The sequence below is a fragment of the Haliotis cracherodii genome, unplaced genomic scaffold, assembly GCF_022045235.1.
Source record: "Haliotis cracherodii isolate W230 unplaced genomic scaffold, xgHalCrac1.p SCAF_11, whole genome shotgun sequence".
NCBI lineage: Eukaryota > Metazoa > Mollusca > Gastropoda > Lepetellida > Haliotidae > Haliotis > Haliotis cracherodii.
This window is the reverse complement of record NW_027266266.1, coordinates 28,834,557-28,848,405: the sequence shown is the minus strand read 5'-3', so window position 1 is coordinate 28,848,405 and position 13,849 is coordinate 28,834,557. Positions and strand designations below refer to the sequence as shown.

At 40.3% G+C, this 13,849-nt stretch overlaps 1 protein-coding gene across 3 annotated transcripts in view; it reads left to right on the top strand.

Annotated features, from left to right (window-relative positions):
* The window catches only part of LOC139456398 (calcium/calmodulin-dependent protein kinase kinase 1-like), a 160,170-nt gene that overhangs the window by 69,764 nt on the left and 76,557 nt on the right, over positions 1 to 13,849 (top strand). For 2 of the 3 annotated variants that reach the window (XM_071238091.1, XM_071238090.1), the window contains 2 exons: positions 145 to 232; positions 7,909 to 7,941. In XM_071238091.1, the coding sequence (XP_071094192.1) occupies positions 145 to 232; positions 7,909 to 7,941 (121 nt within the window). The remainder of the gene's footprint in view (positions 1 to 144; positions 233 to 7,908; positions 7,942 to 13,849) is intronic. The other variant, XM_071238092.1, reaches the window with a different exon arrangement.

The following is a 13,849-nucleotide window of genomic DNA, read 5'->3' as shown; positions in this document are numbered from 1 at the left end:
TATGAAGATATCTTCAGTTCTTTCATTATTAAATATGTAAGAAATGACACTTTTTTGACAATTTTGTGTGTGTGCGTGTTACTACTGTAGATTATGCCTGAGGTACTGTCGGTGATTTATGTGTGTGCTTGTCTGTCAATGCAGGTGCCAGTGGCTTCTGCTCATCTGCGGAACCAGTTCAGCAGATATACCGGCCACGCAGTCGCAGGGCGCCAAAGATCGGAGATATCAGGTATGTGGTGGTGTATCAATAAAGATGGGAAGCAGTTAATTCAGTATGGAAAATATGTTTATCATCTAGTGAAGACGGAGCAATATGTAACATACAGATGTCAAGTCCAACTGGACAACAGCCCCAGTGACTGACCAGTCAGACAGAACAGTATTTGTGATAGATTGTGTGAGAAAATAAAGGGTGTTTCCTCTTAATCTTTTGCCATTAGGTTTATGATCCCAGGACTGTATTTTTATTCTAAATTTCAACCACATATATATCCAACAATTCCGGGAGTAATCCACGGTATGTAACTTGTCTGACTAATCAGGTGAGATACTGGAGTATAATACACTACACCCTATCAGAAAGGGTCCTAAAATACCCAAGTTACTCTATTTTTTGACAGAGTAAGGACTTGCTGACAAGCACTAGATCCAGATCAGATTTATTTGTCCACATGTTTTTAACACTGTGTTGTCTGCTTCTTACATTGTATTGTTACTGACACATTATTGCCATTCAGTCCTGCTAGTCATCATATGGGCTTGCCTTTGTTTGTGTAATCACTCCTCTTTACTGGGGACAGAAGAAATCAGCATGTCAAGTTGTGCAAAACTTTGAATACACCCATTGTTGACAGGACATGCAGTGTGCCCGCCTCATGAATGTAAGACTATCTCTTTGTAAGTTCCTGGGTGTCCTAGGTTTTCAGCCCATAGTCTTACTGACAGGTTTCTTAACCTTGGCCCCTTAACATTCTCTAAAACATCTCCGCCACATTACTGACGAGCTGCTGTCAGATCAGTAGTTTCAGATACTGACTGGGGTTTGAATGACAGAAATAGAGCCACAGAAACATTGATGATGAATTCAGAGTGAAAAAGAAATATTCTTGATCGTCAGGAATGCAGATAAGATGTTGTGTGGCACCATTGTGGAGTTGACGACTTTGCAGACGATCTTGCAAACTTCATATGTTGTGCTAACCATTCCTCCAGACACCCTGAGGTATTCGTGATTTGCAGCAGTTCCCCCTGTTTCCAAGGACCCGTAACACCTACTGTCGAAGGTGGGAGTAGGAGGTTGGTGTGGGGTGGTAAAGAAGGGAAACAGTGTTGCTTTCCTTAGTACTGCCTGTGTTTGAATATCAGATATGGAGGAAAATAATTCCCTGTAACACTAACAACTCCAATCATTGTTACTGTTTTGGATTTAACGGCCGTAGTAGCAGCCTAGGGTTGTAAGTGGCAGATGGTAGGAGCTTCATGTGTCCATCGGAAGACCCTTTCCATCAATGGTTTAGATGTGGCCTTGCATGAAACATTAATCTACTGCTTCCTGAGTTGCAAATCTGACATATGTGTACTCTAACATCCTGAATAGCAGATCTAGGACGACCCAACGTTTGGTGTACACTTGATTACTAAATAGAATGCGCTGGTCAAATCATCTTGACTGTTTGTTACATGATAGGTCCCTCTACTCGAAGACATTCCCTGCAATTGATAAAGCAACCATGAATGCCTGATATTCTATGATATTAGCTCAGACTTTTCTGGTGTCCCCCGCCGTGATATTGCTGGAATATTGCTAAAAGCGGCGTGAAACCATACTCACTCACTCACTCAGACTTAATTTTGAGGCTGTTAAAACAAAACTGTCTACTTAATGCTATGACATGCACTGCATTATCAATTCCAAGTAACAATGGTCCCGAAAGGTTTCTGTACTTTCTTTTTGCATTGGCAACTGGACATTACCAGTTTTGGTGCAGACTGTTTTGTAGAATTGTAACAGACTTACCTGTTCAGGAAGTGCCTGGCTTGATTCTCAAACCAACTAAACGGTGGTTCATAGTTGCATTATACTTGGGAGGGATGTTGATAGTGTTGTCTATTAAACCAAACAGTGGTTCATAGCTGCGTTATACTTGGGAGGGATGTTGATAGTGATAGTGTTGACTGTTAAACCAAACAGTGGTTCATAGCTGCGTTATACTTGGGAGGGATGTTGATAGTGATAGTGTTGACTATTAAACCAAACATTGTTCATAGCTGCATTATACTTGGGAGGGATGTTGATAGTGTTGTCTATTAAACCAAACAGTGGTTCATAGCTGCGTTATACTTGGGAGGGATGTTGATAGTGATAGTGTTGACTGTTAAACCAAACAGTGGTTCATAGCTGCGTTATACTTGGGAGGGATGTTGATAGTGTTGACTATTAAACCAAACAGTGGTTCATAGCTGTGTTATACTTGGGAGGGATGTTGATAGTGATAGTGTTGACTATTAAACCAAACAGTGGTTCATAGCTGCATTAAACTTGGGAGGGATGTTGATAATGTTGACTATTAAACCAAACAGTGGTTCATAGCTGCGTTATACTTGGGAGGGATGTTGATACTGTTGACTATTAAACCAAACAGTGGTTCATTGCTGCGTTATACTTGGGAGGGATGTTGACAGTGTTGACTATTAAACCAAACAGTGGTTCATAGCTGCATTATACTTGGGAGGGATGTTGATAGTGTTGACTATTAAACCAAACAGTGGTTCATAGCTGCATTATACTTGGGAGGGATGTTGATAGTGTTGACTGTTAAACCAAACAATGGTTCATAGCTGCGTTATACTTGGGAGGGATGTTGATAGTGTTGACTATAAAACCAAACAGTGGTTCATAGCTGTGTTATACTTGGGAGGGATGTTGATAGTGATAGTGTTGACTATTAAACCAAACAGTGGTTCATAGCTGTGTTATACTTGGGAGGCATGTTGATAGTGATAGTGTTGACTATTAAACCAAACAGTGGTTCATAGCTGCATTATACTTGGGAGGGATGTTGATAATGTTGACTATTAAACCAAACAGTGGTTCATAGCTGTGTTATACTTGGGAGGGATGTTGATACTGTTGACTGTTAAACCAAACAATGGTTCATAGCTGCGTTATACTTGGGAGGGATGTTGATAGTGTTGACTATAAAACCAAACAGTGGTTCATAGCTGTGTTATACTTGGGAGGGATGTTGATAGTGATAGTGTTGACTATTAAACCAAACAGTGGTTCATAGCTGTGTTATACTTGGGAGGCATGTTGATAGTGATAGTGTTGACTATTAAACCAAACAGTGGTTCATAGCTGTGTTATACTTGGGAGGGATGTTGATAGTGTTGACTATTAAACCAAACAGTGGGTCATAGCTGTGTTATACTTTGGAGGGATGATGATAGTGTTGACTATTAAACCAAACATTGTTCATAGCTGTGTTATACTTGGGAGGGATGTTGATAGTGTTGACTATTAAACCAAACAGTGGTTCATAGCTCCGTTATACTTGGGAGGCATGTTGATAGTGTTGACTATTATACCAAACAGTGGTTCATAGCTGTGTTATACTTGGGAGGCATGTTGATCCTGTTGACTATTAAACCAAACAGTGGTTCATAGTTGTGTTATACTTGGGAGGCATGTTGCTAGTGATGGTGTTAACTATTAAACCAAACAGTGGTTCATAGCTGTGTTATACTTGGGAAGCATGTTGATAGTGTTGACTATTAAACCAAACAGTGGTTCATAGCTGCATTATACTTGGGAGGGATGTTGATAGTGTTGACTATTAAACCAAACAGTGGTTCATAGCTGCGTTTTACTTGGGAGGGATGTTGATAGTGTTGACTATTAAACCAAACAGTGGTTCATAGCTGCGTTATACTTGGGAGGCATGTTAGTGATGGTGTTATTTATAGCTATGGCTGCCAGAAAAGAAACTTGAATATTCCCTTGATGCAAGTTGAGTAGTTAATGGCTGGAGAACAAATAACAAGTATGCAATAAACCATGTATGATGACGTCACTGATATACCAGATAACTTAGCTGGAACAACAGAGTTAAACAAGTACCAGGTGGCATCCCTGCCATAGAGGCATGTAGTTTCATGCACTTAATGCTGTTATAACTAGAAAATCTTGGCAAGGTAAAAGACAGGTAGGAAATATGTTGTTTTCTTTGTATTTTAATCCTGCTTACCTGAAGTATTTCCATTTTTGAAGAAAAATTGTGGGAGCAAAGAGCTGAAGTGTACCAGTCTGTACATCTTGTGTGACCTCCGACCATGCACTAGTTCTCAAATATATGCGCTATAATCGACTGTAGAAAAATTGATAATGTCAAAAATAGTTTACTTCAGGATATGTGATATATCCGACTGACCAGGTCATATATCACTGTATACATGATACATCCAACTGACCAGGACATCTATCACAGTATACATGACACATCTGACTGACCAGGTCATATATCACTGTATACATGATACATCCAACTGACCAGGTCATCTATCACTGTATACATGACACATCCAACTGACCAGGTCATATATCACTGTATACATGATACATCCGACTGACCAGGTCATATATCACTGTATACATGATACATCCAACTGACCAGGTCATCTATCACTGTATACATGATACATCCAACTGAACAGGTCATATATCACTGTATACATGATACATCCGACTGACCAGGTCATATATCACTGTATACATGATACATCCAACTGACCAGGTCATCTATCACTGTATACATGATACATCCAACTGACCAGGTCATCTATCACAGTATACATGACACATCCGACTGACCATGTTATCTATCACAGTATACATGACACATCCAACTGACCAGGTCATATATCACAGTATACATGACAGATCCAACTGACCAGGTCATATATCACAGTATACATGATTCATCAGACTGACCAGGTCATATATCACTGTATACATGACACATCCAACTGACCAGGTCATATATCACAGTATACATGACACATCCAACTGACCAGGTCATCTATCACAGTATACATGACACATCCGACTGACCAGGTCATATATCACAGTATACATGACACATCCGACTGACCAGGTCATATATCACAGTATACATGACACATCTGACTGACCAGGTCATATATCACTGTATACATGATACATCCAACTGACCAGGTCATCTATCACAGTATACGTGACACATCCGACTGACCAGGTCTTATATCACAGTATACATGACACATCCGACTGACCAGGTCATATATCACTGTATACATGACAAATCCGACTGACCATGTTATCTATCACAATATGTACATGACACATCCGACTGACCAGGTCTTATATCACAGTATACATGACACATCCGACTGACCAGGTCATATATCACAGTATACATGACACATCCAACTGACTCATAAAGACAGATTTTCTCTCCTTCATCAGTTTAGTACACCGATTCACACTGGCAACAGTTTAGGAAGCAGACATAAAATGACCTCAACTCCCATTTTATCAACCTGGGGTTACGGGGCATCCATCACAAGGAATTACACAAATCCTGAAGGCACGCTAATGTACGGCTCTAATGTTTCTAAGTAAAGACGGGGCCGTCGGGTAGCCTAGTGGTTAAAGCATTCGCTCGTCACGCAGAAGACCCGGGTTTGATTCCCGACATGGGTACAATGTGAGAAGCCCATTTCTTGTGTCCCCTGCCGTGATATTGCTAGAATATTGTTAAAAGCAGACTGATGGTGGTAGCTGTTATACATTGACAGGTAATTAAGGACGAGCCAACTGTCAAATTGATGTAGCCTATACACCAAGTACAGGATGACAGGATAGAACATGCTATTAATACATACTGCTGTATGTGATGCAGGATTGAATAAGTAATAGAATCTAATTAATGTTATACATTGTTGTAGACATGAATGACACTGCCTGGTGGATCAAGCAGTAGTTCCTATACATTGTTGTACACAAGACACTGTACGGTGGAGCAAGCAATAGTTCCTATACATTGTTGTTGACATGATACTGCATGGTGGATCAAGCAATAGTTCCTATACATTGTTGTAGACATGACACTCTTAAGGTGGATCAAGCAATAGTTCCTGTACATTGTTGTAGACATGACACTGTAAGGTGGATCAAGCAATAGTTCCTATACATTGTTGTAGACATGACACTCTTAAGGTGGATCAAGCAATAGTTCCTGTACATTATTGTAGACATGACACTGTACGGTGGATCAAGCAATAGTTCCTTTACATTGTTGTAGACATGACACTGTACGGTGGAGCAAGCAATAGTTCCTGTACATTGTTGTAGACATGACACTGTACGGTGGATCAAGCAATAGTTCCTATACATTGTTGTAGACATGACACTGGATGGTGGATCAAGCAATAGTTCCTGTACATTGTTGTAGACATGACACTGTATGATGGAGCAAGCAATAGTTCCTGTACATTGTTGTAGACATGACACTGTATGATGGATCAAGCAATAGTTCCTGTACATTGTTCTACACATGACACTTGATGGTGGATCAAGCAATAGTTCCTGTACATTGTTCTACACATGACACTGCATGGTGGATCAAGCAATAGTTCCTGTACATTGTTCTACACATGACACTGCATGGTGGATCAAGCAATAGTTCCTGTACATTGTTGTAGACATGACACTGTACGGTGGATCAAGCAATAGTTCCTGTACATTGTTGTAGACATGACACTGCATGGTGGATCAAGCAATAGTTCCTGTACATTGTTGTAGACATGACACTGTACGGTGGATCAAGCAATAGTTCCTGTACATTGTTCTACACATGACACTGCATGGTGGATCAAGCAATAGTTCCTGTACATTGTTGTAGACATGACACTGTACAGTGGATCAAGCAATAGTTCCTATACATTGTTGTAGACATGACACTGCATGGTGGATCAAGCAATAGTTCCTATACATTGTTGTAGACATGACACTGCATGGTGAATCAAGCAATAGTTCCTGTACATTGTTGTAGACATGACACTGTACGGTGGATCAAGCAATAGTTCCTATACATTGTTGTAGACATGACACTCTAAGGTGGATCAAGCAATAGTTCCTATACATTGTTGTAGACATGACACTGTAAGGTGGATCAAGCAATAGTTCCTATACATTGTTGTAGACATGACACTCTAAGGTGGATCAAGCAATAGTTCCTATACATTGTTGTAGACATGACACTGTACGGTGGATCAAGCAATAGTTCCTATACATTGTTGTAGACATGACACTGTACAGTGGATCAAGCAATAGTTCCTGTACATTGTTGTAGACATGACACTGTACAGTGGATCAAGCAATAGTTCCTGTACATTGTTGTAGACATGACACTGTACAGTAGATCAAGCAATAGTTCCTATACATTGTTGTAGACATGACACTGGATGGTGGATCAAGCAATAGTTCCTATACATTGTTGTAGACATGACACTGGATGGTGGATCAAGCAATAGTTCCTGTACATTGTTGTAGACATGACACTTGATGGTGGATCAAGCAATAGTTCCTGTACAGTGTTGTAGACATGACACTCTAGCATAGCAGCCACATCTGTGTAATCTTTTATGAAAATTGGTAGTCTTTGAATGTAACTCCGGGTCTCATTTTCATGGACAATACATATATGTGGAACAAGAGAGTGTTTGAATTAATCTCTCCTGTCACTATGAAGTATTATATGTAGTTTGCTTGTACAATAATTGTATGTTTTATCACTGTGTTGTAGCTACTCAGATGTGTCTATGTAATGACTGCATGTTGCACAGATTTTGTTTGTTGTGTTTAAGCCCAGAAAGTTCTCCTGTCCAAATTACTACCAGGTAAGGATAAGGAGTGGTTTGTTTCTCAACTCTTTCACCAGACTATCAGCTTTGCATTTTAGCTTTGCAGTATCTACTTATCAAGTATAACACAGTTTCTTGGGATATTTAAATTTCAGTACCCACTAGTATACACACAATTATGTTTTGTGTGGGCATTTTGCTTATATAACCATCTGCCATACGTCTTGCAGCCAGCTCTTATACCATCTGCCATACGTCTTGCAGCCAGCTCCTATACCATCTGCCATACGTCTTGCAGCCAGCTATTATACCACCTACCATACATCTTGCAGCCAGCTCTTATACCACCTACCAGACATCTTGCAGCCATTTATTATACCATCTACCAGACATCTTGCAGCCATTTATTATACCATCTACCAGTCATGTTGCAGCCATTTATTATACCATCTACCAGACATCTTGCAGCCATTTATTATACCACCTACCAGACATCTTGCAGCCATTTATTATACCATCTACCAGACATCTTGCAGCCATTTATTATACCATCTACCAGTCATGTTGCAGCCATTTATTATACCATCTACCAGACATCTTGCAGCCATTTATTATACCATCTACCAGACATCCTGCAGACAGCTATTTTACTATCTACCAGACATTTTGCAGCCAGCTATTATACCACCTACCATACATCTTGCAGCTAGCCATTATACCACCTACCAGACATCTTGCAGCCAGCTATTTTACCACCTACCAGACACCTTGCAGCCATTTATTATACCACCTACCAGACATCTTGCAGACATTTATTATACCATCTACCAGACATCTTGCAGCCATTTAGTATACCACCTACCAGACATGTTGCAGCCATTTAGTATACCATCTACCAGACATGTTGCAGCCATTTAGTATACCATCTACCAGACATCTTGCAGCCATTTATTATACCATCTACCAGACATGTTGCAGCCATACATTATACCACCTACCAGACATCTTGCAGCCATTTATTATACCATCTACCAGACATCTTGCAGCCATCTAGTATACCACCTACCAGACATCTTGCAGCCAGCTATTATACCAACTACCAGACATCTTGCAGCCATCTATTACCACTAACCAGACATGTTGCAGCCATTTATTATACCACCTACCAGACATATTGCAGCCATTTAGTATACCACCTACCAGACATCTTGCAGCCATTTAGTATACCATCTACCAGACATCTTGCAGCCATTTATTATACCATCTACCAGACATGTTGCAGCCATACACTATACCACCTACCAGACATCTTGCAGCCATTTATTATACCATCTACCAGACATCTTGCAGCCATTTAGTATACCACCTACCAGACATCTTGCAGCCATTTAGTATACCACCTACCAGACATGTTGCAGCCATTTATTATACCACCTACCAGACATCTTGCAGCCATTTAGTATACCATCTACCAGACATGTTGCAGCCATTTATTATACCACCTACCAGACATCTTGCAGCCATTTAGTATACCACCTACCAGAAATCTTGCAGCCATTTATTATACCACCTACTAGATATCCTGCAGCCATTTATTATACCACCTACCAGACATCTTGCAGCCATTTAGTATACCACCTACCAGACATCTTGCAGCCATTTAGTATACCATCTACCAGACATGTTGCAGCCATTTATTATACCACCTACCAGATATCCTGCAGCCATTTATTATACCACCTACCAGACATGTTGCAGCCATTTATTATACCACCTACTAGACATCTTGCAGCCATTTAGTATACCACCTGGTACCAGACATCTTGCAGCCATTTAGTATACCACCTACCAGACATCTTGCAGCCATTTAGTATACCACCTACCAGACATCTTGCAGCCATTTATTATACCACCTACCAGATATCCTGCAGCCATTTAGTATACCACCTACCAGACATCTTGCAGCCATTTAGTATACCACCTACCAGACATCTTGCAGCCATTTAGTATACCACCTACCAGACATCTTGCAGCCATTTAGTATACCACCTACCAGACATCTTGCAGCCAGCTATTATACCACCTACCAGACATCTTGCAGCCATTTATTACCACCTACCAGACATCTTGCAGCCATTTATTATACCACCTACTAGACATGTTGCAGCCATACGTTATACCACCTATCAGACATCTTGCTGCCATTTATTTTACCATCTATCATATATCTTGTTGCCATCTGCCTTCTATACTATAATTGTAATACCATCTACCAGACATCTTGCAGCCAGCTATTATACCCTCTACCAGACATCTTGCTGCCATTTATTATACCACTTACCAGACATCTTGCAGCCATTTATTATACCACCTACCAGACATCTTGCTGCCATTTATTATACCACCTACCAGACATCTTGCTGCTGTCTGCCATCTATTCTATGTGTTTTAATATAAAAGTATATAGATATTACCACCTAGCTTACATATTGAACACATTTACCATCTAAATGTGTCCTCATGCTGATATTTACCATTTACCACAATTCTTACGAAAATTCCACCTCTATTACATATCTGCCTTAAATCCTGTATTTTGTCTTCAATCACACTAACTAAAATTTTCAGATTTTCAACAGACATCCTCTTCACTGTCAATTAAACACAATATGTTGCCGCCATGTAATTTCATAACCACCGTGACGTCACAATGGAGGCCATATCACTTTTATCCTGTGTGTTCAAGAGTCAACACCTACTATAGTAGTAGTGACAATCTAGCACCTGGTAGTAGATCACATTAACCTAAGATTATTCTAATAAGATTGCTATAATAACAGACATATATATAAATAATATGTTTAAAGTAATAGTGCTACTGGAAGAGACTACACGCAAGTGAGTATAGCTGATGTTGGATTTGTGAGGTCGCCATGCTGTCTCCCACCACCCCTAGGGTGTAAGAAATGTGGTCGTTTTATGATCATGGGAGATCCACATGTTAAAGTGCAGAGGGAAGACCTGCACATTGGAAAAGAGATTTAAGAAATGCACCCTTACATCCGAAGAGATATTCTCTAAAATGTCCGAGGCTGCACCAAAGGTCAAGAGGAGAGAGGCGGCCAAGAAAAAGGTTGACAAGATCAGGGGTCCGGAAATCGTCATATGCGCCGGACATGTCCGATTGGGAATCTCAAATGTCCGGTTTAAAATATTGCTTACCGGACATTTCAATTTTTCTGTCCGGATATTTTAAAAAGTATTGTCCGGACATTCTTAAATTTTGACCGGACATGATCAACAGTTAGGACTGAGCAGTTTCTGTCTGCAGTTGTACTTACTTACTTACTTTGGAGATTTAACATGCGCTTTCTGACCGATGCGTATTTCGCACACGGGCCCGGCCAGGCCATTTAATGTGTTTCCGAAAGGGGCGAAAGTGGTTTGTGCAACCCAAGAGGGGGCTTTAGGGGTTGCTTATATAGAATTTTGGAATTTTGAGATTTGGAATAGATGCCGATGGGGTTGGGGAGGAGAACTAAGGGAGCTGGGTATGGTGGATGTTTGTTTGTTTATGTAATTTTGATTTGGTAGATTATAGTGTTTTTAGATGCGTTTTATTAGTTCCATTTTGATTAAGAATACGCCTAAGGCCTTGAAATTTTCTAGTTTATTTTGTGGGTTTAGTATTGCTTCTAGAGTGATAGCCTCGTTTAGATTGAGGGTGGTTTGTAATGCGGTTCGATGTGTTAGGTACTGTGTGCAGTGGATGAGTGCGTGTTCTGGGGTTTCTAGTTGTTTGCAGTGTGGGCAGTTACCTGTAGTATGTTTTTTAATTTTTTTTAGATGGTTATTTAGGTTGGTGTGTCCTGTTTGGAGTTAAGTGATTACTCTGTCGATTTTTTTGGATGGATGGAGAATTTTTGGTTTGGTTAGTAGTTTGCTGAGTACTTTTTTGATTTGGCTATTTGAGTTTAGATATAGGTTATGCCATTTTTTGGTAATTTTTGGCTTGTTTACGCTTTTAATTTCTGATTTTGAGATTGGTAAGTTTAAGCTTATTTCTGGGATTTTGAGGGATAGTTTAGCTGCTTTATCGGCGTTTTCATTACCGTATATTCCTACGTGGGCGGGTATCCACAAGAATGTTATTTGTTTGCCTGCCTTAGTTAGGTCGTTGGAGCTTTTAAGTATTTGATTTATTAATTTAGGTTGGTTTTTGGTATTTTTGTTTTGGAGGGCTAGCTTGCAGTCCACTTAGGGAGTCGGTAAGTATTAGGATTTTTTTTTGTTTTTTGGATTCTTGATTGTGGAGGGCTGAGGCCATGCCCATTAGTTCTGCCGTGAATATTGATTGTGTGGTTTTAGTTGGTTGTGTGGTATGGACTCCGAAATCTGTGTGTTTGGAGGTCGGATCTGAGGATCCGGCCGTGTAAATGTGACACCAATTTGGCCAATTTTCCTGTATGTATGCTAGTGTGGTGGTTTTAGCTATGTTTGGGTCGGTTTGTTTATTTATTTGGCTAGCTAGTGTTGTGTCTATTTTGGGTATTTTAAGTTTAGGGGTGAAGATATTTGATTGTTTGCAGTTTTGTTTAAGATTTTTAATTTGGTGTTCATTGCGGTAGTTTGTTATTGTTTGGGATATTGGGGTAAGTAAGGGGTGTTTACGAGCTAGAGCTTGGTTTTTGGGGCTGATATTTTGGTTTATTAAGTTTTGGATGAGAGGGTTTGATTGGGACACGGCCCAGAAATTTAAGCTTAGCTGTTCCCTGCATAGACTTAGTGGCATTTCTCCTGTTAAGGCCTGAAGTGAAGTGTAGGAGGTGCCATGTTGGGTGCATGTAATTAGTTTGAGAGCCTGATATTGTATTGAGTCAAGTTTTTTAGATAGAGAGTTGTTTAGGGTGTTGTATATGGCGCAGCCGTAGTCTAGTTTTGATCTAATTAGTGATATGTAGAGAGAGAGGAGGGTATCTTTGGAGGCTCCCCAGTTAGAGCCAGTTAGGCATCTTAGGGTGTTTAGGTCTTTACAGCAGGTCTTTGTCTGCAGTTGTAACACAATGAAGATTATCTACACTGACAAGCTTTGTTTGTTTTGATTGCTGTAAATACATCGTACCTACATGATAGTCCAAGCGGTCAATCACTGTAATAGGCAATAAACTGAGTTGACACTGGTTAATCGAGGATTAACTACTGAGAACATCTTGTTAATTTGAGTGAAAGGTGAATACCTTGCATCATCGATGTACCTCATTATCCTCACAATGCTACGATATGTAACCTCTGACTAGAAGCGAAAGCGTGAAGACAGCCAGTCGACTGATGCAGATCAGTCTAGCGGATCTGCTAAAACCCTCAAAGTCTGGATTCTACAAATTTGTCCGCAGTCCCAACAGAACGTTACGTTATCAGCATCATGTTTCAAGGATTTAGCATCAGTTGCCAGATACTCCATGAATATTGGGGCATATATAAATTGGTTCGTTGCCAGAATCAGACACACCATACTGCCTCTACAACCATCCCATGAAAAAATTGCGCCAGAAAAACCCATGACTATTAGGACCAATTAAGTTGGACTAATCCACAGCCTCCTTGACTCGATCGCCAAGACGCAGGAAGCTTTACTAGCATCCCAAGTCTGGACTTCCTCACAGCTACTGAGACAACAGCGACAATAGCTCCTATCAAGGTCCGTATCTAGCCAGACCAAGACGTTTGTGATGTCACAACCACTATCAGCAACCACAACTTTCAACGGGAAACACAGAAATGTGATAGATGAAGTGAAACAAGATACAGCAGAGCATTTCCAGACTAGTCATCAGTGCCCAATCAGCCTCATAAGAAGAACTTTGTCCCCTCTGGGAAGGATTTGTTCCAGTCGAGGCGGAGGTATGACAAGCCACAATCTTCACAGGACTCTTTTCACTAGTCA